Source organism: Lissotriton vulgaris, chromosome 5 (assembly GCF_964263255.1).
Source record: "Lissotriton vulgaris chromosome 5, aLisVul1.2, whole genome shotgun sequence".
Taxonomy (NCBI): Eukaryota; Metazoa; Chordata; class Amphibia; order Caudata; family Salamandridae; genus Lissotriton; species Lissotriton vulgaris.
Genome location: NC_141693.1, coordinates 1888734199 through 1888761539, shown reverse-complemented (window position 1 = coordinate 1888761539; position 27341 = coordinate 1888734199). Strand labels below are relative to the sequence as shown.

The 27341-nt window shown below is 48.5% G+C and overlaps 1 protein-coding gene across 1 annotated transcript in view; it reads right to left on the bottom strand.

Annotated features, from left to right (window-relative positions):
- The window catches only part of LOC147717633 (E3 ubiquitin-protein ligase TRIM39-like), a 480268-nt gene extending 466777 nt beyond the window's left edge, over positions 1-13491 (bottom strand). The window contains exon 1 of the mRNA XM_086924427.1: positions 13020-13491. Within this exon, the coding sequence (XP_086780553.1) occupies positions 13020-13433 (414 nt within the window). The 5' untranslated portion in view covers positions 13434-13491. The remainder of the gene's footprint in view (positions 1-13019) is intronic.
- Positions 13492-27341: the final 13850 nt, after the last annotated feature.

Genomic DNA, 27341 nt, shown 5'->3' with positions numbered 1-27341 from the left:
TACTGTTGTGGTTACAGGCAGCTTGCATTTCAATATGCAAATTATGCGTTTCAAATGGGTCTGTTGCCCTTCTACATCTATGTGACTCCCCCCAAAAAAATTCTTCATGAGCATCAGGCGTGCATTCTAATGCATGCTGAGGACAAAGAGATGCCTGACCATGTCCATCACTGGCTGAAAGAGAGTCCTCTGTTTAAACAGCGCCAAAACGCAAGTCTTAATTTGGGGGCATGAGAGGGCGGTGCAGCCAAGATCTATTTGACTGTGATGGTGTCCCATCCCGGTCGGGCGGTGCGCCTCCCTCCAACATGGTGGCGACCAGACTCCAAACCGGAAGTAGAATGAGCGGTCTAGACGCTCAAACCAAAGCCACGGGTACGGAAGTGAACTCTCTCGGTGGAGGGCCTAAAATGGCCAACTTGCTGTGGGAGGCACTCGCCATCGAGGAAGCAGGAGAAGGATAGGCGGAGGACAAGACGGAGGGAGAACGCGAGAAGAAGAGCCCTGAGTTCCAGAATACTAGGACAGAGGCAGGAGCACATCGGGAAGACCAGCCCCTACTGGAGGAGACGAACGACGAGGATAACAGCTCTGGGAGCAGCACCCTCCAGTCCGGTACTCCAGCAGGGGAAGTGGAGGCTGTGACTCCCCACGGCCCAGGAGGGTCGTGGGTTCAGGCAAGTGCCGGGATCTCTTTTACAGGGATGGTGGGAGGAAATACGGATAACAAAGCACTAGGACACCAAAAACCCCTTCCCTCACATGGGCACCTCACCGTTAAGGACTGGTGGCGGCAGCACAATATCCCTTACTCTAACATACCTTGTTGTGAAGAGATCTGACAATCGCTCTTGTTTATTTTCTTTTTTTTTTTGTTCCGGTTCCCCTGTAAGAGACGGGCACCCTCGTGGAACTGACCAGACGTGGACCACTCAACCATCAGGAGGACCCTTTCCGCTTGGACTAAGGTCATAAAGAAGCACCCCCTATCTAGCGGTGTTGGATCCTACAACCCCCTGGTTTACCCCCTTTTATTTCATTTCTTTTGCTTCTACAAAAAAAATACATTGTGACTTGACCAAAAGAGGCTTGGAAAGGCCGAGCAGAAGACCCTGAATAGCCCAAAATAAAGGCTTATCCCTATCATATCCCAAGACTCTGGTGTTCCTTTCGGAGAGAAGGTGGAGGTTGGGCAAAAACCACACTCGAGAAGGAGTGGGGGGGGGGGGGGGGGGGGGGGAGGACACACTAGGTCAGTGGTGTCAGAAGTGGGATCTCCGTGTCTAGCCAACCATGACGCAACCCATAACCATGGAATCTGTTGTGACCCAGCTGGCAGGGTCATCTTCAGCTCCTCTTTGAGGAACAGACTAAGCAAGCCCAACGGGAAGTTCTGCAACAAGACCTAAAAGATCAGGCCTCCCTGATGGCTTCCAATCAGCAGGTCCAGGACACGGCTATCCTCAGACTGACAGACGCGATAGCAAATGCCCGAGTCCATCTGAACGTCCCCAGTTCTGTACTTCAGAAATTCCAGGAGGGGGATGATCCCGATGTTTTTTTTACCAATTTCAAGAGAGTTGCCTCCAAAGCGGCCTGGCCCCAAGAGCGATGGGGGCAGTATATCGCTTCATTGTTGTCAGGGGCGCTGCAAGCCGCATTCCAGGCCACCAACCCAGACGGGACAACCCCCTACGATGAGATAAAGAAGGCCATCCTGGAACGGCTTGGCTGTGACCATGAATATTACCGAAGCAAATTCCGCAAAGAAAAATGGGCAGTCGGGGATGACCCCAAAGCCCTATATTATCGAATAAGGTATTTAGGAAACCAATGGTTACATCCTGTCTCCTCCACAGTGGATGAAGTAACAGAACAAGTATACCCGGAGCAATACCTGGACGCCCTTCCCCTATTCACACGCTCTTGGGTCAAACAGCACCCTCAACCATTCCCCTAGCCGTGGATTTGGCATGTGCCTTTCATAGAAGTCCGACTTTAAAGCACATTCCCAGCGATACCCCGTGTCCAACCCCAGACCTCCCGTCAGGACTCCAGAGAATAAGGCCGAACCCCCCCCCCCCACGAAACCTATACCCCGGACAACTCTGGGTGTCCCAGCACTACAGGGTCCACAGTCTTTTTATTTTGCTGAATGGGGGCATATTGCCAGACAATGTCCTGCCCGTAACCCTCCGCAGGAACCAATGGAGGTTGGATATACAAAGTCTTTTTACTTTGCTGAATGGGGGCATATTGCCAGACAATGTCCTGCCCTTAACCCTCCGCAGGAACCAATGGAGGTTGGATATACAAGGGGGCACGTGCTAGTCTCTGGAGAAAACCCTTCCTTGTACAAAAAACCCATCCACGTGAATGGTAGACCGGTAGTGGCCTTGATGGACATAGGGTGCCATCACACTGTTGTTAGTAAGGATCTTATCCCTGAATCCCAGATCCCGAGAAACGAATATGTCCAAGTCACCTGTGTACACGGAGAAAAAAAAAAAAACCAAAAAAAAAATGTATCCATTAGCTGATGTCCTACTTGAAATAGACGGGGATCCCCAGTTAAGGAAGGTGGAGGCGGTCTCCTGCCTGCCTCAGTTCTTTTGGGACCCTCCCAAAATTCCAAGAATACCTCTCTGCCCTCATGTCCCAGCCTTCTGTGGTAGGGTGGTTAACCCAGGCCCCATTCTCTCAGGAAAACATAGACTAACCAAAATCCAAAACCCTAAAGACACGGAAAATGAAAAGAGAGGAGCGGATTGCATATTCAAGATCCCATAGTAGTCTGCCGTCTTCTCTCCTTTTTTCCACAGAAACACCCCAGTCACCACCTTCCGGGCTGCACAGCGAGATGATGGCACATTAAAAACGCCTGGGAACAAATCCAAGAAGACCACCCTGAAAAGGGTGGCCCATTGTTTTGTGTAAAAAGGGGTTTGTTATATCGTGTGACCCAAAAACAGGGCATAAGAAAGAACAGCTACTAGTTCCAAAACCATTTAGAGAACAGGTGTTGGACCTTGCACATAGTCGAACACGGGGAGGACACTATGGAAAGGAACACACGCTACAATACCTGTTAGAAAAATTTTATTGGCCTGGTGTTTATCAAGAGGTAGCCATATACTGTGCCCGGTGCCAAAGATGTCAGCTAATTAACAAACCTGCTCTTCCCAAGGCCCCCTTGTATCCACTCCCAATCATTGAAGTACCCTTCCAAAAAGTAGGGCTGGACCTAGTGGGAACCCTCCTACCCTACTCTCGAGGCCACCAGTACTTACTCGTACTTGTGGACTACACGACACGATATCCCGAAGCAGTACCCCTGACTAGTACAACCACTACGGCTGTGTAGCCCAGGCAATGGTCTCCTTCTTTTCCCGGGTGGGTTTCCCCCACGAGTTACTTACCGACCAGGAGACCCCATTTGTCTCCCGCCTAATGAAACAAATATGTGAGCTATTAAGAATTAAACAAATACGAACCGCAGTGTATCAACCACAAACCAATGGTTTAGTGCAGCGATACAACCAAACCATAAAGACCATGCTGAAAAAAGTCATAGATAAAGCAGGTACAGACTGGGATAGACAGCTTCCCCTGGTACTATTCGCTATTCGCACCCATGCCCAAAAGTCAACCGGTTTCTCCCCATTCGAGCTGTTTGGGAGGCAACCCTGCACCCTCCTCGACATGGCAGCAGATCAGTGGGTAGAGGAGGATGACGAAAGCAAGCCACTTATACAGTACAGTCAAGGACTGAGAGATGCTCTAGCTTCTCTCTGGGAGGAGGCCCATGTGAACATGGAAAATGCACAGAACACACAAAAGAAATACTACGACATGGGTACTAAACTAAGGGAATTCAAGATAGGAGATTCAGTACTAATCCTTCTTCCCTGTTCTGATAAAAAGTTGTTGGCAAACTGGCAGGGCCCTTACAAGATATTAGATCGAATCACCCCAGTCTCTAACCGAGTAGCAGTCCCCCACAAGACTCACACAGGCCAGACATATCATGTAAACCTACTAAAGGCATGGGAGGGCCCCCAACCAACCACCTCAAATGGAAACTCATCGATATTACAGGTATCCCCAACACAACCCTTGGACATTCCCATAGCACCTCTTCCCAGCCCAAGCAACTACTCAGTACAATTGGGCGAACAACTCTCCCCCTCCCAAATAAAACGAATGCAAGCTGTATGTCATAGGTATGCCGATGTACTATCAGGTGTACCCGGATGAACCTCCTTAGTTGAACACAAAATAGACACCGAGAGGGATGATCTGGTTCAACTGAAACCGTACCGCATACCGGCTGCACGGAGACAAGCCTTGGACCAGGAAATAAAGGATATGTTGAAGGCCGACATCATTGAGCCCTCGCACAGCCCTTGGTCCTCCCCGGTCATTCTTGTACCCAAACCAGACAAGAGCATTCGATTCTGTATCGACTTCCGCCGACTGAACTCTAGATCTAAGTTTGACGCTTACCCTATGCCTGGGTCGATGAGTTAATTGAACGGCTAGGGGAAGCAAAGCTTATGTCCACGATCGATCTCACGAAGGGGTATTAGCAAATACCCCTCGCCAAAGAAGATATAGAAGAAAGGTACTGACCACATCCAATATCTTGGGTACGACATACAGGCAGGAAAGATCAGACCTCAGCTGAATAAACTTGAAGCTATCACTCGCATTCCTCGTCCCGCCAATACAAAGGGGTTGGTGGGGTATAACAGGAGGTTTATTCCCTGCTTCTCAGACCTAGCCTCCCCCCTTACCGACCTCTTAACTAAAGCCACAACAGAAAAACCCTTCCAATGGTCCCAACCTCAGGAACACAGTTTTACCCTTCTGAAAACCATGTTATGCCAAGCCCCGATCCTTTCAGGTCCTGACCATACCAAGACATTTGTCCTTCAGACAGATGCTTCAGGTAGGGGGCTCGGGGCAGTCCTATCCCAACCAGACGAACAGGGGGAGCTACGTCCTATTCTTTTCCTAAGTAGGAAGTTATTCCCTAGGGAAAACGATATGCCACAATAGAAAAGGAGTGTTTGGCCATCAAGTGGGCGGTAGAAACTCTACAATACTATCTCCTTGGTAGACGTTTTTTTCTTTTGACTGACCATGCTCCCTTGACCTGGCTCTCCATGCATGAAGATTAAAAACCAAAAGTGCTCCGGTGGTTTCTTGCATTGCAACCATTTTCTTTTTGTACTTTACATGTCCCTGGGAAACTTCAGACGAACATGGACTTTCTCTCCAGATATCCCGTGACTGAATGGCCCACACGTCCATTCCTGGATGGAAGGCAATGTGATGGTGTCCCATCCCGGTCGGACGGTGGACGTCCCTCCAACATGGCAGCCGCCGGACTCCAAACCGGAAGTAGAATGAGCGGTCTAGACGCTCAAACCAAAGCCCCGGGTACGGAAGTTAACTCTCTCGGAGGAGGGCCTAAAAAGGCCGACTTGCTGTGGAAGGCGCTCGCCATTAGAGGAAGCAGGAGAAGGAGAGGCGGAGGACAAGACGGAGGGAGAACGCGAGAAGAAGAGCCTGGAGTTCCAGAATACTAGGACAGAGGCAGGAGCACGTCGGGAAGACCAGACCCTACCGGAGGAGACGAACGACGAGGATAACAGCTCTGGGAGCAGCGTCCTCGAGTCCGTTACTCCACTCCCCACGGCCCAGGAGGGTCGTGGGTTCAGGCAAGTGCCGGGATCTCTTTTATGGGGTTGGTGGGAGGGAATACAGGGCACAAAGCACTAGGACACCAAAAACCCCTTTCCTCACATAGGCACCTCACCGTTAAGGACTGGTGGCGGCAGCAAAATATCCCTTACTCTAACATACCTTGTTGTGAAGAGAGCTGACAATCGCTCGTTTATTTTCTTTATTTTTTTAGTTCCTGTTCCCCTGTAAGAGACGGGCACCCTCATGGAACTGACCAGACGTGGACCACCCAACCATCAGGAGGACCCTTTCCTCTTGCACTAAGGACATTAAGAAGCACCCCCTATATAGCGGTGTTGGATCCTACAACCCCCTGGTTTACTCCGCCCCCTTTTATTTCATTTCTTTTGCTTCTACAAAAAAAAACATTGTGACTTGACCAAAAGAGGCTTGGAAAGGCCGAGCACAAGACCCTGAACATCCCAAAATAAAGGCTTATCCCCATCATATCCCAAGACTCTGGTGTTCCTTTTGGAGAGAAGTTGGAGGTTGGGCAAAAAACCACACTCGAGAAGGGGGGGGGGGGGGGGGGACACGAGGACATTGACCTACAAACCTCGTTTCCCCTCCTAGTGCACACGTCCAAGTCAGAAACCTAAAAATCATCTTCAATTCAAATATTGCTTGCATTACCCGTCAATATAATTAAACAAGCATTTGCAATGCAATGGTCTCGGCATCATTAAAGGTAGAGCTATTGGCATTGCTCATGACATTTTTTTTCTTTAAATCAAAAATAATTATTTATTTATTTATTTTTCGATTTGTTAAGCGCGGTTGCTGCCCAGGGGCGTCCAAGCGCTAAGATTAGACAGAGCTGAGACGGAGCACAGGAGGAACTAAGAGGGCTTCCTAAATAGTATGGTTTTCAGTTTCCTGCGAAAAGGGAGTAGGTCGGGTGTGGATCGAAGATCAACGGGAAGTGAATTCCACAGCTTGGCGGCGTTCAGTGAGAACATCCTGCCCCCTGACCTAGCTCTCCTTACTCTGGGCACCACTGCCAGAAAAGTACCGGAAGACCGGAGGTTCCTGTTAGGGTGGTAAAGGATAACAAGGCTGGTGTTGATTGCTGATCCAGTCTTCCAAAAAGCTCGATGTGTGATACACAGAGCCTTAAAAGCCACTCTCTGTCTCACCGGTAACCAGTGTAGGCTTTTCAGTCCCTGTCTAACGGACTGAGACCGTGGGATTTGGAGTATGGTACGTGCTGCACAATTTTGTACCACCTGCAGCTTTCGAAGAGTCATCTCAGGCGCCCCCAGATAAAGGGCGTTGTTTGAGTCTAAACGGGACTGGATAAGGCCTTGTACTGCCACCTTCTTGGCATCCAGAGGTAAAAGTGAAAGGACCTTCCTCAGTGTTCTTAAAAGGCCAAAACAGGTGGCAGACAACTTAGTGGCCTGAGTGGAAAAGGAGAGTTTATGGTCTAACCAGACTCCCAAACTCTTGACACTGTCCTTAGGGGTGGGAGGTGCCCCTAGACCAGCAGGCCATAAGGAAGAGAAAGGTAGTGGTGAGGGTGGGCCTAAGAGCATGAGTTCAGTTTTCCCACCGTTCAGTTTGAGGGAGGAGTTAGTCATCCACTCCCTCACGCTCTCCAGGCATTTCAGCAGGCCGGCCGAGGCTTGTCCACCGTTCTCCTGGGCCAGTGAAACCACCAGCTGGGTATCGTCGGCGTACGACACGATTTTAATGCCGTACGGTTCTACTACCCCAGCTAGTGGTTTCATATAGACGTTAAACAGTACAGGGCTCAGCGATGAGCCCTGCGGCACTCCACAGCTGAGAGGCTTGATGGTAGATGTTGTGTTACCATCAAAGATCTGGAAGGATCTGTCGGCCAGAAAGGACCTAAACCACCTTAGTGCGTTTCCCGAAACTCCGATGTTCTGGAGACGGTTCAGCAGAGTGATATGGCTGACCGTGTCGAAGGCGGCACTCAGATCAAGGAGGATCACTGCCACTGATCCCCCCTGATCCAGTATCCTTCGAGATTCTTCAGTCACTGCTAGCAAGGCGGTTTCAGTCCCGTGGCCAGGTCTGAAGCCTGTCTGGGAGGCGTGCAGTAGGGAGTGATTCTCCAAAATCTGGACCAGAAAGGCGTTGATGTGTTTTTCCAGCACCTTACCAGTCCATGGAAGCAGTGAGATGGGGCGATAGTTGGAATGGTCGTTAGGGTCCAAATTAGATTTTTTTAAGAGCGCCCGCACCGAGGCTTGCTTCCAGGCAGTGGGCACTGTACAAGTGGACAGAGATGAATTTAGCAGTTCCAGAACTACAGGGAGGATGACATCACCTGCCTGCATCAGGATTTCTGGGGGGGCTGGGTCTCGAGGGGATCCCGACTTGACGGGCCACTTTCTCTAAGGTGACAAGATCCAGGAGAGGGAAGTGATCCAGAGTCAACTCAGTAGTAGGCAGGTCTAAACAGGGAGAAATGGGCATTGTCATTAACATTGCCAATACACAGCACTCTGCACTCAACAGCACACAATGCTCTGCACACTCCCCACTCTGCACACTCCCCACTCTGCACACTCCCCACTCTGCACACTCCCCACTCTGCACACTCCCCACTCTGCACACTCCCCACTCTGCACACTCCCCACTCTGCACACTCCCCACTCTGCACACTCCCCACTCTGCACACTCCCCACTCTGCACACTCACCACTCTGCACACTCACCACTCTGCACACTCACCACTCTGCACACTCACCACTAAAAATACAGAAAGCGGACACCTCCCTGTTAGAATCCGAGGGAAGCGAAGACGCGCCCAGAGATGACCACGTGAGGTCGTTCGCATGGGGAAGGAACATCGCTTAATCTTAAATACCATGAAGTGATTGTACTGTGGAAGAATGCCGCTACTCGGCCAGCATGGGCTCCAACTTGTTAAGCTCTTGGGATAACTAAATTAATTAGCGTGAATGCCCTTGTGGGAAATCAGCCCATTCTCTTGTACAAGCCGCCCGTGAATACAAAGAAAACACAGGCTACCTGATGTACGGCAGCCAACCAAAACACCGGCGGAAAGCAATTACTTTCCGTCAGGCCCGTACACTTCTCATAATAAGCGCCAATGGACGCGACATAAAGCAATCTGCAATGCATCTTTGTTCTGCGAAATAACCGCTCGTGGCCCGCATCGCTATTGTTTAGGCACTAATCAAATGCTACAGCTGGCTGCGCCGCACGACGCCAACATAAATAAGGTCGGCACTTTCACACTCACCCCTTGCTTGCAGCCATTGTAACTCCACAGACCACACTTTGTCCCCAGCAGTCTCTTAGTATCGCGGCCGCCCCAGAAGTCAGGCACGGTCGCCTGTGACGGGGGCGGGGCCACGTTCAGACCGGAACTGAAGAGGAGGCAGGCGGAGTTGTTGCGTCTCGCGGCCCGGGGCTCCTGTGAGCGGTGTAGAGCCCTGGGGCCGCGCCAGCAGGAGGTTGGGCGCTGCGTGCTGAGGTAAGGTAAGTTCCTAAAGGCTGGAGCGGGATTGGTGCACGTGTGTGTGTGTGTGTATGCTCGTGTGTGTATGTATGTGTGCGAGGGTGACGGCGGGGGGGCAGGGGGCCTCGGTGCACTTGTGTGTGTGCGCGCGTGTGTGTATGTGTCAGGGGTGGTGTCTCTGTATGTATGTATGTGCGTGCGTGCATGGGCGCTTGTGTGTGTGTGTATGCGCATGCGTGTGTGGTGCTTGCGCTTCCCAGGAGACAGCGCCTGGCCACAGCGCGCGTTCCAGTTACAAATCGCCTGGAAGGATGCGCGTGGCCGGGACTGTCTCCTGGGAAGCATAGTCGCTGACATAAGATCTCCGGCGGAGACGCGCTTCCACGCGTTGACGCCGAGACCTAAAAAGGAGTCTACTTTCAGAAACAAAAGTTCTTCCACATCTTTAAACTTAACATCAATTAGTGCAGACACGACCCGGGGTCATGGTCTACCTGGGTTACTACTATGTGGAGATTGTTGTTTCTGGGACCAGCACCCCCATCATTTTTCCAAGCCGGCTCTGACTGAAGAGAAACAATGTACGTCGTTACATTGTTTCTCTTCAGTCTTTGGTCAGCGCGGAGGAGCTCAGAGCAGACTGCACCTGCAGCTGCTTTTGAGCAAGATACACACAGCTCTCTACCGATGAGCTGAGGGGGCCCCCTTGAGATACTTAAGACTGGGGGGCCCCCCCTCGCACCGTGGGTGGGCTGCGGGGGTGTCCCTGGCGCATATCCCTATCCACCATGCCACATAATTCCACTACACAATTCCAACCCATACAATTCCGCAACTAACAGTTCCAATTCAAACCACATAATGCCACAACACATACATAAAAGACATTGTCACTTACAATGCCACTAGCTCTAACTCTGCCAAATGCAAGACCTATTGCATTGCAAATGCTGGTTTAAAGATGGGCACCAATATCTATTCAAACCAAGTTTGTAAAAATCCGATCGTACTACATGTGTTGATTACTTGCGTCAAAAGCGGGCCCCATATTGAGATCAGATTTGAAAAGGTCCCCAGGGATACAGTCAGGCCCAGGGGCCTTGCCTCCCATGCTCGAAGTAATAACCTGATTAACCTCGCTAAGGTCAAAATGTAAGTCGATCTGTTGGCTTGTTGGCAGTTGTTCAGGCTCATTAACTGTGGGCACTTCTCCTTGGGCAGTGGTTTATTTCACAGGTTTGAATAATGATCTGCCCAATCTGCCTCACTTATAGCTATCTCTATTGTTGCCATATCTCTATCAACCAGGAAGGTGCATTAACTGCTTTCCAAAATGCAAAAGAGTCTCACATTTCCGATGCTTCTTCTTTCAATGCTTTTCTCCTTTCTTTTAATACACTCTTGTGCATCTTTCTTGCCTCTTTAATATCATCCTCATTTTTGACTACATTATGTAAGGTGTGTTAAAGGAACGAGTAGGCCTTAGCACATTTAGAGTCAAACCACCCAAGTTTTTGGGTGGCATTTTTATCGGTTTTCACAAACAAGGCATTTCTAATATAGTCAGATATAGTGGCAAAACCCTTCTATAATATCTTTATGAGAGGTCATTTCGTCCAGGCATGCTAAGAAGACATCTTTACAGTTTAACACAACTTGTCTCATAAACTCATCTGGTTCCACTTTAGCCCTACAAAGAACATAACATAACTCTGAGTAGACAAAATGGGTATCAACAATGTGGGTTGGGTTGTCTCTCATAGTTCCCTTATTACTGGAAACCAACACACCCAAACTTACAGCGAAATGATCACTCAGACTTCTCATGGGTATTAAAATCCTTAACTCTGGAAGAATGTCTACATGATGTTAAAGTCAATGGTTGAAAATGTGCCCCAACGATTAAAAGTGGAACTAAAGGAGACCGGCAGGGAACATAACTTGTTAGCAAATCCTAATAGTAAACAGATCTTTAGTTGAGTAAGGCTGTAAATTTGGTAAACAGCTTAATGACTTCAATATGCCCTCAATCAAATCATGTGGAACATTTTTGTAAAAATTCACTAAAGCAATGCAAAATGATATATCAACATCAAGGACAATGATTTGAAAATACCGATCAGCAGCATTCAATAAAATTTTTCTTATATTAAGGTAATTTGAAAAATATGTACATAAACCCCCCTTTGATCTTCCATGAGATGATATAACTGCTGGTATATGAAATGTTTTGTATCAGTTAATATGAATTGGCTCTTCCACCAAGGTGTCCTGAAGACTGACAATATCAAATTTCTTCACAAAGTCAATCCATAACTGGTTGGTTACCTTAGTTTTTAGCGCTGCTATATTCCAAAACATAATCTGGTGCATATCCATTCTCTTGCTTTCTTCACTTATCTCAAACTTAGCTTCAGCAGCAGATACTATAGAGGCTACGCATGGGGTGGGGGATGGCATGAAAACAGTGTGTATAGTGAAGGGTGTGACATTCTCCACCTCAGTCGCTACTGAAGTAAAGTGGGGATCATACGCCCCACAAATCTTTAATGGCGATTTCGCTGGGGGGGAGGCGATCACTACTTAAAATATTTATTGTTTCACATTGCTGAATTTCCAGAAGTTTTTCTGATGAGGAAATCCATGACCTGCCCCAAGCCTCAGCCGGTCTGGCGGCTTCTAAGCGTAGTCAGTCAACGTCCTCAAGTTTAGGGAGTATGTCAAATCGATTATGGACAGGTATATTAAACCAGGGCCTGCCATTCGCTCTTTGGGGCTCATTGGTTGCATTAGTACGGCTGCTGTAGGTAGGTTGGTAAAAGTATCCCAAAGGCACTAAGTTAATGCTTTGTACTGAGATATTATGATTCTCTGTAGCGAATTTTCTTTAAAAGTTTGTAATAAGTCTTTTAAACTATTCCGCTGATCTAAAACTAAGTTATTGAGCAGGCCCTTTTACGTAATTGATTGTTTCCAGATTTATTTTGAGGTGGTGGGAGGTGACTTATTACGGGGATACATAGCCTCGTGAATTTGAGGTTTAACACCGTCATCGAATCATTGAATTGTGGGTGTTTTGTTGAGGAAAAGTTTTGGGGTGCCACAATTTCAGGATCACGGTGCTTCTGAGCAGAGTCCTAAACCTGTTGCTGTAGTTGCACACATGGTCTGCCCTACGCCGTTCCATGCTACCTCTCCCCTCTGAACCAGCCGTGCTCGCAGAGAGGCAGTGCTTGAAATGGCGAAATAGAATTGCAGGCACTCTGTACCAGAGTACCTGCTTGTTTCTGAGAAGTACTGGTACTCTCCAATTAAAAGCGTGAGGTTACTCTTGAGAGGTGCCGGTACTCTCCCCGCCAAAATAAAAAAGTGCCGGTACTCCATACCGGACAGTACCGGCCCATTTAATGCACGGCAGAGAGGGCACGATCCACCCTTGTAAGGGGCCTCGCAGCCTCTGACTAAAACATAAACAAATACGTTGGTCTTTTGTTTCTATTCAATCATGAGCCATATCATTGTCCACTCAGAGCATGCTGCTACTTTCGAGACACACACAGATAAGCTGAGGGGTCCCCTTTTATGTGTAAAAAACTGACCACCCATACGTCGTGGCGTGAGGAGTGGACTACGGGGTGTCTTTTTAGCCACTGGTCCGATGTACTCCTGGGCAGCCTCGTGTAGCCTGGTTCCACTCCCATGTGCCCCACCTTTACAAAACACACACCGACCATGTACTCCTTGGCAGCCTCTCAAAGTGGGATACCATGTAGCCTGCCAACTCCACTTTCCCACCTGTATAGCGCACATACCTTGTACTCCTGGGCAGCCTCTAGAATGGGAAGCATCTTGTGAGTCTTGTGATCACGTGACATGCTGCAGACCACACAGATGGGCTCCTGGTCATCTACACAAAAGAGTTTCAGTTTCTCTTCGTGTTTTCTGCACATGTTCACCCCCTGGGGGGTCGCACTCGGTACCTGAAGGTGTTTGGCGATTTCCACCATATTCGCCAGGTGCCTGTTGGGCCGGAGGGTTTTGGTCTCGTAGACTGCTCTACACTGAGGACAGGGGAAGTGGTTCTGCGCCCCCTCCCCGCACCGAGTAATACAAGAAAAACAGAAGGCGTGGCCACACTCCGCAGACGCGGGGTCTGTGAAGTAGCCCAGACAGATGGAGCACGTGGCCTCCTGCTTCAGGTCTCGGAGGTGGTTTGCTGCAGCCATGGTCCTGCCGGAGAGCGAATGATGAAGTTCGACATTCGTTTCTCACTCCCAGTTGTGAAACGGGAGTGTCCGTTTTTTCTACCGTATACATCCTCCCATTTTCATTGGCTTTTGCAGCAGAGAATGGGACGGTGGGCGGATGAGCCGAGATCGAGTACAGCTGAGCGGGATCGTCGCTCTCCAACCTGGGACTGTGTGCAGCAGAGAAAGGTGGGGTCTGCAGCAGAGCTGAGAGTATCAACCGATGATCCCAGAACGCCTGGGTCTGAGCTGGAAGTGTTATTAGCGGATTTAGAAATATACGAATCCTCGTTGGTCAGTATTGGAGCCTGTATAGGTTTCCGCCTCTGGCTGTGTCGCAGTCTGTGGGTTTCAACCCTTACTGCATCATGAAGGCTGCTTCAGCTCTGAATACTGACTTGATGTCATTTGTGACACCTTTTTACAGTATTGGATTTTTCACAACTGTACCTTGCACGCTGGAATGCAATGGTAAACAAAAACTACAAATCCCAGAATGCAAACCATTATTAGCTAAAAGTCAGAGCGGGATGAAAGGAGCGTCATGCTTGGCATGGAGTCACTTAACTCTTCCTGTTCAGAGTATCGGGCTCAGTGGTGTGAAGTGTCGTCTGATGAGTGCTATATGTGACCATGATGGGGGTGAATGCACCGGGAGAACAAGACTGGGGATTCTTTGCTGGAAGCAGGAGGAATGGAAGATTTCCCAAGTGGCTGAATGACCGGTGCTGTGGTGGCTGCGATAAGACATGAGCACTGGGGCATTTATGTGAATAACTTCTCAATTTCCAGCCATTTCTGAGTTGTTCTTACTGTATATTGAGCCATGTGTGCAGTTAATTGTAATTCGTTACTTATACCTTGGTTTTCTTTACCTATTGATTGTCATTTTGCTCTTGGACTCCTGCTTTGCTCGACTTCCTAAGATCTCTCCATGAGCTCTTGGGAAATAACCGCTTGGCAGGACTTGCATGTTTTGCCCTCCATTTTGCTTTCTTATCCTCCTCCCCTAAGTTTTATGGTTTCTTTTGTGAGCGACGCTGTGCAGTGTTGCTCTTGCCTGCTTTTTCCAGCCCGTGCTCCAGTTGTATCCCCAGGCTGCAGATCCAGCCACGAGTGAGTAACTTAAGTTTTTCCTCCCATTCATGGGTATAACACACAGGGTAACAAAAAGGGGGCGGGAAGGAGTACATTAACTTCAGCTGACCCCGTAACTGGTCTTCAAACACCCATCACTTTGAGGCAGTGCCGGACCTAGAACTTCTGGGGCCCCGGGCGAAAGGGAAGATGTGAGGCCCCTCTAATTTGCATGTAACTTCCAGTTGCAGCCAGCATGACTCGCGGGTGGAGGGTCTCGCAGGAGTTCGGGAGGAGGGGAACAGGAAGCAGGCAGCCTCCCTCCCCTCCCCTAAGTCAATCACAATGCTGCAATGGCAGCGTTGTGATTGATCAGGACGCCGACCAGCCAGGCGCCTATGGGGAGGCCATTTTCTCCATGTAGGCTGAAAAGCCAGAGTGCGCATGGCTGGTTTGGTCGAACAGTCAGCGCCCCTAGCAGTTAGCAAGGCACTCCTCCCCTGCCCTAAAGCAGTCCCGCCTGCCCCCAACCAAACACTTCAGCTTTCTCACAGTGGTAGAAGTAGAAACATAAAACGGTAGTTTTAGCATTTTGTGCTTCTGCGAGAAAATAGTGGGGCGACGCTCCTCCGCCCTAGTGGAGGTCCCGCCCTTGGTAACATCACAAGCAGTGACATCACAGAAAGTGACATTGCAGGACTCTTGATCTTATTTGGCCTCACTGAAGAGACCTAACGAGAATATCAGTAACATGGACAAAAAGCTAAATATACAAAAGAAATAAGTCCATATATTTTAAAACTGTTAAATGGATTACATTTGTCTGATTAGATGGAAAAGCTAAGTACAGGTCTCACAAAGATGTGTATTATTTACTCCTCGTTAACTGATTGTTTCCAGATGAGTGCATGATACACTTTCCAGTTCTGCCTCATAAAGGGGGGAGATCCTGTTGAGGTAATGAGAGGCGGGATCATTCAAAATATAAAATTACACAAGAGAAAACCTCTCACACCATGGATATAATTGCACATTTTAAAAGGCTCCCTTATCTTTCGGTGCCATTATTGTGCTACCTTAGGATGACAATAATACTTCGTAATTTGTTTTACCGTAAGTCCTCTCACCAGTATCCCACACACACATGCTAAGAGACGTAGGACAATCTTTTTTGTGTGTGGGCTCTTTACTCGCCAGAATTATGTTAAGTGCAAAAACACAACCTCCCGGTTTTATGGTATCTATTTTTTTGCTATTTCCGTCTGTATTTATCCATATTTATTTTTGGGGCATTTTTTCTGTATTTATCCACATTTATTTTTGCCACAAGCAAAAGACGAAGCTACAGCTAGTATTTTTCCACATTTATTTAAATTGACAATGCACACCTGCGCCCGGTTGTTATTGGTCAACACAATACATTCATTTGAAAACTTTGCCATTGTAGTACAAGCACATGTGGGCAGGGAAAGAAGAAATAGTCAGGTGAGCCCCCAAAAAAGAGAAAAACTTATGAGGGCGAGGCCGTAGCTGTGTTAAGGCAGGTGGGGGACAGAATCATCATGGCTCTCGAGTCGATCTGACCTCTAGCCCACCCCCTCCCCCCCAGTTTCTTAACCTCATACTAAGTAGGCCATCCTAAACCCATCTCTAAAACCCAAATACAACATCTGGGCTTCTTGTTCATCTCTTCAGTGTGACAAGCAGTAAAGCACAGTGTAGAGAACAGTAGGCGAGAGTGCCGGGTGGCAAACACAAATTGAGGCAGAGGACTCCACCTGTAGCCTGTGGTGAGAGAGTAGGTACTGTTGATTCCCTTCATTAGCTCTTGCTTTCTTGTGGCATTGGCACTCTGGGCGGAGGGCAGGCCACGGAAGGAGCGGACTTGCATTGTATTTGCCAGCCACAGGGCTTCATGGCCAGCTCTTCTCAATGCAAGCTCAACAGCTTCCATTTCTATCACCCTGGGACGGGGGGAGGCCTTGAAGGAATGTCCAGGTCACAGTGTCTGACTGAGAAGACGGTGTTAGATGAAAGGCCGCGGCGTGTTCGCAGCAGGAGGTGTTCCGTCCAGGAGGCGGCCCGTAATGGAATTGCTGCAGAGCCTCGTCAAGTAAGTGGGCGTCACAGTGCCCCCCTGAACTGTGTATAATTAATCTGTCCCTGCTACATTGATTTGGCAATTGTACCAGGTTTTAAATTAGCAGTTGTAGCGATGTCAATATTGAACAGAAGTTCACACACAGTACTTGACAGGAGCCTGCCAGCAGCGTCCCTTAGCAGAGCAGCATTGGATAGCTCTCTGTAACATCGAGCCTGCCCTGCTGTGGTGTGATCTCTGCATCCGAGGCAGGGGGGAAAGCGGCGAACCGCGGTATAATTATTTATGGGTGAGTCGAAGTGAGTAGTGGTCTGCAAGTCTGATGAGTCACTGACTGTATTTCAGCTGCCTGCGATGACTCCGAGCCACGGGTCCCACATACAGCCGTACTAAACTCTTTTTGGGCCGGTTGAGCATTGTGACTGACAGTGTCAGGCTGGCGGCAACGTCACTAAGTTATCAGCAAAGCCTAGTGTAGCTCTGTGTCACTGCCAACCTGCTGGTGGTGCGATCTGTGCAGCTGGCTGTGGGGCTAGGTAGGAGCTGCAGTGCCTGTCTGCCCTCTGTTACTGAGAAGTGCAGTCCTGCAGTAGTCAGTCCTTCCATTTCTCGTGGTTTGCATCAGTTTGAAGATCTTCTGAGAGGTTCTCTTTGCTCAGATGGGTGTCTTTTTGATATTTATATGTTTGCCTCGTCTTCATTGCTTCATTTTGCTTGCGAGAAAGTGTCACTCATAGGGGTTGAAATGTCACTCATCATTACACTAAAATTATGAAAATGTCACACATAGCAATCAGAAACCTTGGCAGCTATTCCAATAAAAGAAAATTGTTTAAATGCGGCTCTATTAGGGGGCCGGTATGTGACACACTCCAGCATGAAAACTACAATTACGTTCTAATCGCGCGATTCCCTGTTCACTTAAAAGAAGGGATCCATATTAACATAAAAGCATGAACATCTTCATGGGATCTGTGCAGGCGCGCAACACCCATTGGGCTCACCGGGCTTCAGCCCCCCCCCCCCCCCTCCCCCCTGCCCCCACCCCCTCGCCTCCTCTGCCCGGGCTAAAATGACACGTACTGAAATGATGCAAGAAGGCTGCGCATCCGATCCGAGAATGTGATTTTTTTAATGCTTTCTGAGAGGCCCAGCAGCCCGAGCCAGACAGCCAGCCTCTGAACAGTTTCAGCGAGTGAACCCCCCCTGCCCTGACCTCTTGTTTTCCTTTAGAGTGGCGCAGAGGTGAAATCCTTGCCTGAAGGCAGGGATTTCACCTAAGCACTTGATGGGTTGTGAGCATGGGGTGTGAAGATGTGCACAGCAGGGGAAGGCATGGCCAGTTAAGGTGATGCTTTTCCTTTGTAAAGGAATTTCTACTGGCATCTTAGCCCAGGGTGTGCTGTCTGTGCACTTGTATAGATGTGTATTCCATACAAGTGCACAGACAGCAAACCCTGGGCTATGACGCCAGCAGGAAATAATTTACAAAAGAAAAGCTTCACCTGCACTGGCCATCCCTTTCCCCCTGCTGTCTGTGCATTTGACCCACATTGATCTACACAGTGAGACCTTAGGGAGGGGCTGGATGCCAAGACACAGTGCTGCTGATCAGCCAGACTCCACAGTATAGTATCAGAAGAGCAGGCAGCAGTTTTTTGTGTAAGTTCCAGTAACTTTAATGCATTTTTCAGCACAGCATTACCTACTGCCTGCATATCTAGGTTACTGTGAATGTTGTTCTTGACTTACATACATAGAAACGTCAAAGAGGACAGTCCCCTCCAAATATGCAAATGTAGTGTAAGTTTGTAGTGTTCATTTTTTTTGGGGTGCTAGTGGGTAATTTTAGAGTTCAGGGTGGGTGTGGGTTTTAGGGTGCCAGTGAGTAATTTTATGGTTCAGGGTGGGTTACGGATTGGGGTGCCAGGGGGTAATTTTAGGGTTCTGAGCGGGTATGGGTTTTCGGGTTCCAGGGGGCAATTTTAGGGTTCAGGGTAGGTATGGGTTTTGGGGTGCCAGGGGACATTTTAGGGTTCAGCGTGGGTATGTGTTTTGGTGTGCCAGGAGTAATTTTAGGGTTCAGGGCAGGTGTGGGTTTTGGGGTGTCAGGGGGCAATTTTATGGTTCAGGGTGGGTATGGGTTATGGGGTGCCAGCGGGGAATTTATGGTTCAGGGTGGGTATGAGTTATGGGGTGCCGGGGGGGAATTTATGGTTCAGCATGGGTATGGGGTTTGGGGTGCCAGGGGTAATTTTAAGGTACAGGGTGGGTGTGGGTTTTGGGGTGCCATGGGATTAATTTTAGGGTTCAGCGTGGGTATGTGTTTTATAGTGCCAGGGGTAATTTTAGGGTTTAGCGCAGGTGTGGGGTTTGGGATGTCAGGGGGCTACTTTAGGGTTCAGGGTGGGTATGGGTTATGGGGTGCCAGGGGACATTTTAGGGTTCAGCGTCGGTATGTGTTTTGGTGTGACAGGGGTAATTTTAGGGTTCAGGGCAGGTGTGGGTTTTGGGGTGTCAGGGGGCTACTTTAGGGTTAAGGGTGGGTATGGGTTATGGGGTGCCAGGGGACATTTTAGGGTTCAACGTGGGTATGTGTTTTGGTGTGCCAGGGGTAATTTTAGGGTTCAGGGCAGGTGTGGGTTTTGGGGTGTCAGGGGGCAATTTTAGGGTTCAGGGTGGGTATGGGTTATGGGGTGCCAGGGGGGAATTTATGGTTCAGGGAGGGTGTGGTTTATGGGTTGCCGGGGGGCATTTATGGTTCAGCATGGGTATGGGGTTTAGGGTGCCAGGGGTAATTTTAAGGTTCAGGGTGGGTGTGGGTTTTGAGGTGCCATGGGATTAATTTTAGGGTTCAGCGTGTTGTATGTGTTTTATAGTGCCAGGGGTAATTTTAGGGTTTAGGGCAGGTGTGGGTTTGGGATGACAGGGGGCTATTTTAGGGTTCATGGTGGGTATGGGTTATGGGGTGCCAGATGGGAATTTATGGTTCAGCATGGGTATGGGTTTTGGGGTGCCTGGGATAATTTTAAGGTTCAGGGTTGGTTTGGGTTTTGGGCGGCAAGGGGGGAATTTATCGTTCAGCATGGGTATGGTTTCTGGGGTGCCAGGGGTAATTTAAGGTTCAGGGCGGGTATGGGTTTTGGGCTCCAGGGGGGTGATTTTAGGGTTCAGGGTGGTATTGGGTTTTGGGGTGCCAGGGGGTAATTTTAGGGTGTGGGGTGGGTATGGGTTTTGGGGTGCCGGGGAGGGATAATTTTAGGGATAGGATGGGTATGGGTTTTGGGGTGCCAGGGGTAATTATAGATTTCAGGGCGGGTATGGGTTTTAGGGTGTGAGGGGGTTAATTTTAGGGTTCAGCGTGGGTATGTGTTTTGGTGTGCCAGGGGTAATTTTAAGATTCAGGGTGAGTATGGGTTTTGGGGGGCAATGCATCAAACTAACAAAAATGTGTGCTTTAATTGTTGTCCAGTTTCAAATGCAGAATTCACCACATTTTTTTCTCAGCTTGACCTGAGCATTAACCGATCCTGATTATCTGCCATTTTAGCTCAGCCCCATTGATTTACATTAGCCACGCCCCTTCATCTGCCATGTTAGCCCCCCCCCCGAAATTAAGACCTAGTTGCGCCCCCATCTTTGTATTAACCTGCGAGCACGAAAAATGTTAGTGGGAAATACTTACCCGGTGAGTGTTGACTGTCACCCCAGCCGTCTTTTTGTAATGTGTGTGCTGAATGCCACAGGGTGCCTTAGTTTATCACAGTGGTGGAGGGAAAGGGCCCACCGTCGTGCCATTCCACGATTGATGGCCTACTTAGCATGAGGCTAACAGGCTGGAGGACAGAACTAGTAATTCACTCGATTTTCAAGGGCGAACAGCTGTAGGTCTGACCCCTATCACGCCCCCCTCCAGCCTGTTAACCTCATGCTAAGTAGGCCATCAATCGTGGAATGGCGCGACGGCGGGCCCTTTCCTTTCCCTCCACCACTGCGATAAAGTAAGGCACCCTGTGGCATTCAGCACACACAGTAATTTAAAAATAAACAGCCCCCACCTCCCCCTCACCCACATGATGACTGTGAGCCCCCAAATAAAGGGAAAAAGTTATGAGGGTGAGGCCGTAGGTGTTGGCATGCCCACACACACATAGGCTTGATTACGACGAGGATTGGCTCAGGTGAACGGCTATCCTTGAAAGACCCTGTGCCAATGTGTCCATACGAGGGCGCCAAAAGACTGATTGGAAGGGATTAAAATGAATTCAGGCAGCGGCAGCGCGGCAACATTTGCCAGTGTTTTGCAGTTTCTAAATATAAATACAGACAAAGGAAATATAGATTTTCGTCTGTATTTATATGTAAATATCCGTAAAAACGGAAAACCGGGAGCCCTAATCATACCTGTGTAAATCACAATAGGTAATGTTACATAAGACAAAGGACTAGGAGTCACATGACAATCATGCTAGTAGGCAGTATAGTTTAATAGTGATTGATCTGGAGAAAAACAAACTCTGAATTTAGAACGTAATACCATGGTTGGGGGATTCTCTTTAATAATTGATTTCTGTTCAAATGAACCCTTTTTGCAACATTGTTAATCAAAGACTGGGGAAAAAACCATAACGATGTAATTTATACCTTGTAGTTGCAAGTAACAATAGGATCTCTCTGACAAAAGCAGTAACCCACTGGCCTATTTACATTATGTTGGCTTAGTGATCTGCATGGGACAGGTTCTTTGCAGCAAGCACATTAACCCTCTGCGCTACCTTTCCACAAGTCAAAACTTCCACTTGACAAACCTCCATCTCTCTCTAGGAAGAACATTAATCACCAGAGTTTCATGACATTTTATTGTTGCCGAAATTTGCTGGAGGCCAGGAAGGAGGCAGCAAGTGCTTTTAGAAACATAATATACTCGCAAACATGACCCAAAGTCAGCGCTCAGTGCGATCTCACAGTTTGCACCACCCTAGAGCCTACCTGCTCAAGGGTCCTGTGACCTCAATGACAGAGTCACTGTTGCTCTAGGGTGTGCTGCTTCGTAGGCCTGCCCCAAAGACTTGTGGTGAGCTTCAATAGGGGTTGTGGTAGATAGTCCTTCAAGGTTAACCCACACTTGCCACTGCTAGGGTTCACCTGCTGGTGCTAAGACATCAGGCCTTCTAAGGTCTTGCGGGTCCTTCCAAGGTCTAGCATGGAAATGTGCTCTCTCAGTAGAGTGGTCTGGTGGACTGGTCATGAAGGCTGAACCTGGTTCCCCAGTTCCAAATTCGGCATCTCTGACCATAGTGCCACATCTTCTCCCCCACTGAACACCATACTCCTCCACTGAGAGAAACTCGCACTGCCTTCAACTACAACCCTATTGCGCCCCACTACAAACACCTGGAGGCGACTCAATTCAAATTACTCACTAGACAAGAGCAATATGCTGCCTATAAAAAGTGACAACATTCTGGAAAAAGCAAACGCTCATAAGGAATGTAAGTTTAATTAAAGCATGTGAAATGTAAGCAGGAACAACATGTTTACCTGAACGCTTTTGCACGTATTATTCAGAAATCAGTTAGTGCTGTTGCATGAAAAGTTAAGGCCATGACTGCTTCAATGCCCATTGCTTATATCCTTACAAAACGAAAGCAATATGGTTTAAAAAGACCACATTCGTGAATACAGAGCAGCGGTATGGATTTTTATCTGGGGTAAACAATGCTGTTCAGACAAAGACAAGAAACGCATCACTGCCAAACTCTGTGGAGTAGCACTAATGTGTTTTGGGTGTGAATAAAATCAATTTGGCCCCTTTTCGACCCACTCTGTCTTGCTTTAGTTATTTTTTTACATTTTGAACTTTTTATTTCTCTCCATCCCAAGGCTGCACTTTGGAAGTGAAAAATGTCACAAACAAGATGACCTTTCCAGCAAAAAAGTTTTTCTTTTTTGGATTTATTTCACTGGGGAACAAATAAACAAAAGGAAAAGAAAGAGGGAATAATGGCAACAAGGCCCTGGGAAGGGGGCCCCCACACCCTGACCTTGCAGCTTGCTCTAGTGCTTTGAGGCCCAGGGAAAGGGAGCTCCCTCCCCAGGCCCTTCGAAGCAGTAACAAGGCATTTCTTAAAACACTTCCCTAGCACCAGTTGATCTGGCTGCTCCCTCCTCCCCTCACCCACATCTCCTTACCTGTGTCTGGCTGGTCCTGTAAACAAAGGGCCTTCTGTCATCTAGCAACAAAATGCGGGAATGGCCGGTACTTAACAGAGGTGCTGCCCGCCCCTGACACTGTGAGCCATAATTGCTGGCCTGGCTGCTGTGCCTTCCCCACTGTTTGTCCCTCCCCCCACCCCTGCGCCCCCAGGAATGCCACCACGAGTTGGACCCCAGACATCTCGCATGTGTATTGTAATTGTGTGGGGCGGGGGGGCCCTGTTGGAGCAGGTGGGCAATCTGTGAACGTGTTTCATTTCACAGTGAAGCAGGGGGGCCCCCTGCCTTTCACCTGAGCGCGAGGCCCTGGGCAGCTGCCCATGCTGCCCATGCCTGGTGCCGACCCTGCTTCGAGGCATTGCAGCGGCAGCAGGTGCCGGAGGTCCGGGTACCAGCTGCACCTCTGAGCGGGCGCTTGTCCCAACCTCTCTTCTGTGGGCGCCACACCAGGACATTTGGATCCTTGAACTGCCTTCTGCCTCCGTTGCCATCACAGACCTGCGAGGAAGGAGGTAGTGTTGCAGGGAAGACTTCAGGATAAGAATCTGGAGGCCCCAGATCACGAGCGCTCCTGCGGTGAGTGCTGGTACAGGTGTATGGGGGTCTGAGAGTGCAGTCACTGGTGTCAGAGTGTTGCTAGTGCCGACAGTACTGCGTGACTGATGTTCTGTGAGGGCTGAGAATGGTTTTGGTAGTGTGCCACTCACACCCTGCAAGAGGTGTGAAGGTGCTCTTGGTTTTGAGGTTGGTTTGCTTTTCTACCAACATGTTTCCTCTTGTTTATGTGGTGGCCCTGGATGAAAACGATCAATATTTATTTGATGATAAACTAGTTTTATCCTTCGAGCAGCACTGCAGCAACTGTGTATAAGGAGGCTCCTCGCCCTCTGTTGGTGAACTTTGGTGGTCGGTTTACCTCAATGAAGCTGCCAAAAGATTGAGAGGTGGGGGTGATTTATGACCCAGGCTATGTATTTATATTAATTTTGAGAACGTTTGCCTATTGATCATGTCCCCACTCGCCAACCATTCCCCCTGCCTCATATTTCCGACTCCAACCAACATCATGTGTGCAAACAGTCACCAAGGGTCAACAGTCAAGACCTGTCAACAGGCTCTTAGCCTCCCAATACAAGACAGTTTAGTGTCGCAGACACTCCCCCTGTGCTCTGGGGTTCGCCTCCGACCTCACATAAACAGCTCCACAGCAGGTGCTCTCCCTGGCGGATGCCTCTCCCAGTACTCCAACCAGGAAGTCAGTCCAGCTCTCCCGTGTGCATGAAGTAACTCAGTGTGGATGTGCTTCAAAGTGTCATTTATGTGCAATACACTGATGTCGACAGGAGAAGCTGGTTCGCCACCAGGCAGGATCATTATATTGTGCGTGTGCTAAAGGGAACACACGCATGGATTCACCGAAAAACACTACCCGCACACTAGATGGGTCAGAAAAGCTTGGAATAGCCCCACCCACTCCTGTCATCTTCCAGACAGCAGAGGACAAAACACTACACAGGGGTTCAGTTGTTTGTTTACTGTAACACGCACACACACCAGTCTACGACACTGGCTCTTAACCTGTGGTCCGGGGACCCCTTGGGGTCTGAGACCCCCCTACTCGGAGCCCTTAACGGCCCAGAAGTTATATAAGTATTAACAGATTAATAAGGTGTATATAAAGGAGCAAAATGTGAAACGGAACATTTTAAAACATTGGATAAATATTGTTTTGCAGTTCCAATCATCAAAATTGCTTATTGTGGGGTCCCCCAATTCCAATAATGGTTCTGTGGGGGCCCCTGGAGTCCACGAAGTCAAAAGGTTAAGAAACACAGGTCTACTCCTTATGCTGTTTGTAAGAAACTGGTTATTGGTTTAGAGGAGTGGACACCCCAATTGAGCAACAAGCACAATCCTTGTCCGTGTGACCCACAAGAAGTCACAAAATCTACCTGTGCTTAACCCTGGGGTAGCGTGGCACACACAAAGCAGTTAGGTTAAACTTAGAGGCAATGAGTAAAGTATTTCCCCAGCACACAAACAGTAATAAAGTGAAAACACAAGAAAAATCCACATCTAGTTTATTTTGATGAATGAAATGAACAAAATCAGTTGATCCATAGATGTTGATTATTATAGTTTTCGGTAAAAATAGCGATCAGAAGCACAAAGTGGCACTCTCGCTTATCTGTTCGCACTCGACCAAGGGAAAGTCACAAGTTTAGGCCAACCACAATGTAGCGCGGGCCGGGTACAGGGACCATGTTAGTCCCACTGAAAAGTTACCTTCTCAAGTACGGCATGAAGGGTTCCATTTGTGTTGGGGGCAGTGCTGAGGTTGAGGAGGAGGCTCTCAATGCAAAGAGCTGGTCATTACCAGAGCTTCTCATTGGTAGAACATCATGGGCAGTCACTGTGAAGTGCAGGTCTCGCATTGCCTGTCGGCTTTGACATTTGCAGTGGCAGGTAGACCAGGTCCTGCTGGAACTTCGCGTTGTCGTTTGTCATGGGCGGCAGCATTTTAGTGCGAACAGAGATGTCCATGTCGGATACCGGAGGCAGCAGCAGCATGTTGATGCAAATGGGGACGTTCCCGGTTGCGAGGAGACTAAACTTCTGGATTTTCACCTTCTTCTTCAGGAGGAGGTCTCACTGCATTCAGCCAAGGGACCAGGACCTGGGGGCCCCTTCTTGGATAACAGCAGGGCTCACTCATGTCGCTCCACTTGGTGCTGGTCAGTTGCAGGGAAGCCTCTGAAAACGTGTGTTCCTCTAGCTCACACAGGAGGTAGGTCAACGGACCCTTTGAGTCACTCTCAGTTGTCTGGTTTCACGGCAAGCAGGTCCAGCCTTCCTTCTTCAGACAGCAAGGCAGTCCTTCCAGCAGCAGGGCAGTTCTTCTTCTGAATCTTCCACAGGTCCAGGAGTTTTCTGATGATAGGTTCTGAAGGCCCCACTTTTATAGCTGGTGGCAGACTTTGTGTGAGGAAATCCCCCCTCACCCCCAAATAAACCTGGTTCTGGTCAGTTCTTCCATTTACCCTGGTCCTGACTCCAAACTTTCTGTGGTGACAAAAGGCAGGACAGGCCTGGTGTTAGGTTTCTATGTGCGTGATGCAGGCAGGGTTCTTTGCGTAATCAAGGCAGGGGCATCTCCTATCCAGCTATCCTGTCGGGAAGACCCTATCTCTTCACACCTAGACTTCTTTTGTCTCACTGTCTGGAAGAAATACACAACCCACAACAGCAGAGCAATTCACAGTCATGTGACCACAGGGCACTGGCAGAATGGCACGGTTGGTTTGCAGCAGAAAATGTGAACTTTCTAAAAGTACCATTTTCAAAATTATAACTTAAAATCCGACTACACCATTAAAATGGATTTTAAATTACAATTCATTTGAGTACAGACATAATTTTTCAATCTGTTCCCAATCTGAAGATAATTGTTAAGGCAATAAGGTAAAAAAGCCTTAGTCAATGGGAGACGTAGGCCTTTGAAATTAGGCGGTATTCACTGCCAAGACATGTCAAACTTAAACCCACTTCCCAACAGGTATTATTCGAAGACAGTTTTAGTAGTGTATGCAATATGCATTAATGGAAAGGAAAGAACCAAGGAGTCAATTGATTTTCAACAGAAGTGGAATTATTTACCAAGAAGCAAAAGGGAAATCTCACATGACAATACAGTTAAGACAGCACTGTACAGAGTGGATCATGTGATAACCCAGTGACACTTGGTGCAAGGTGCTATGTACAATTGGTGATGGTGAATGTGCAAGTGCTAAAACAGCAGCGTGGATGACGCATGAAACAAAATATTTACATCAAATGATGGCTTCTCAAAACAAGTTGTAATTACTTAAAATACAATTATTTAAATAGAAGCACAAAACGTGATATGCGTCGTATCATTCAAGCTGTACAGTCGACGGCGTTTCGATCCCCTTTAACTCGGGATCGTCATCAGGACAGGGTTGGCGATGGGAACAGTGCTGTGGGCAAAAAGGGGGCAGATTGAGCGGGGGAAACCTGGTTCGGAAAGGGCAGGGGGCGTGAAGAAAGGAAGGAGGGGAGAGAGAAAAGGGGGGTGGAGAAGAGGAAGTGAGGCAAGTGGATTGGTGATTGGGTTACCTGCAGGATAGTGAAAGTCAAGGTGTGTATGAGGTGCGATGGCAGTGGTGGCCGGACCGGGAGTAGTCAGGTGTAGATAGGGGGTGACTAAAGTATGATACAAGCATTAAAAAAGGGGCGGATTAAGTTCCAAAGGCTAATTTACATGTGACCTAGTACTATAGTGTGTCAATTGGGTAACTGCAGTGAGACATGTGGGTGAAAACGAAAGTGCCGGGCGTAAAAAATAATGGGAAACACTTACAATAATACCCAGGTTATTGAGTATGGGTATATGAAGTCCAGGTGGTCGCTCATAAGTCGAGGACTGTGGGGAGGCAAGGATACGCAATAGTCAATTACAAGTTTGGGAGAGT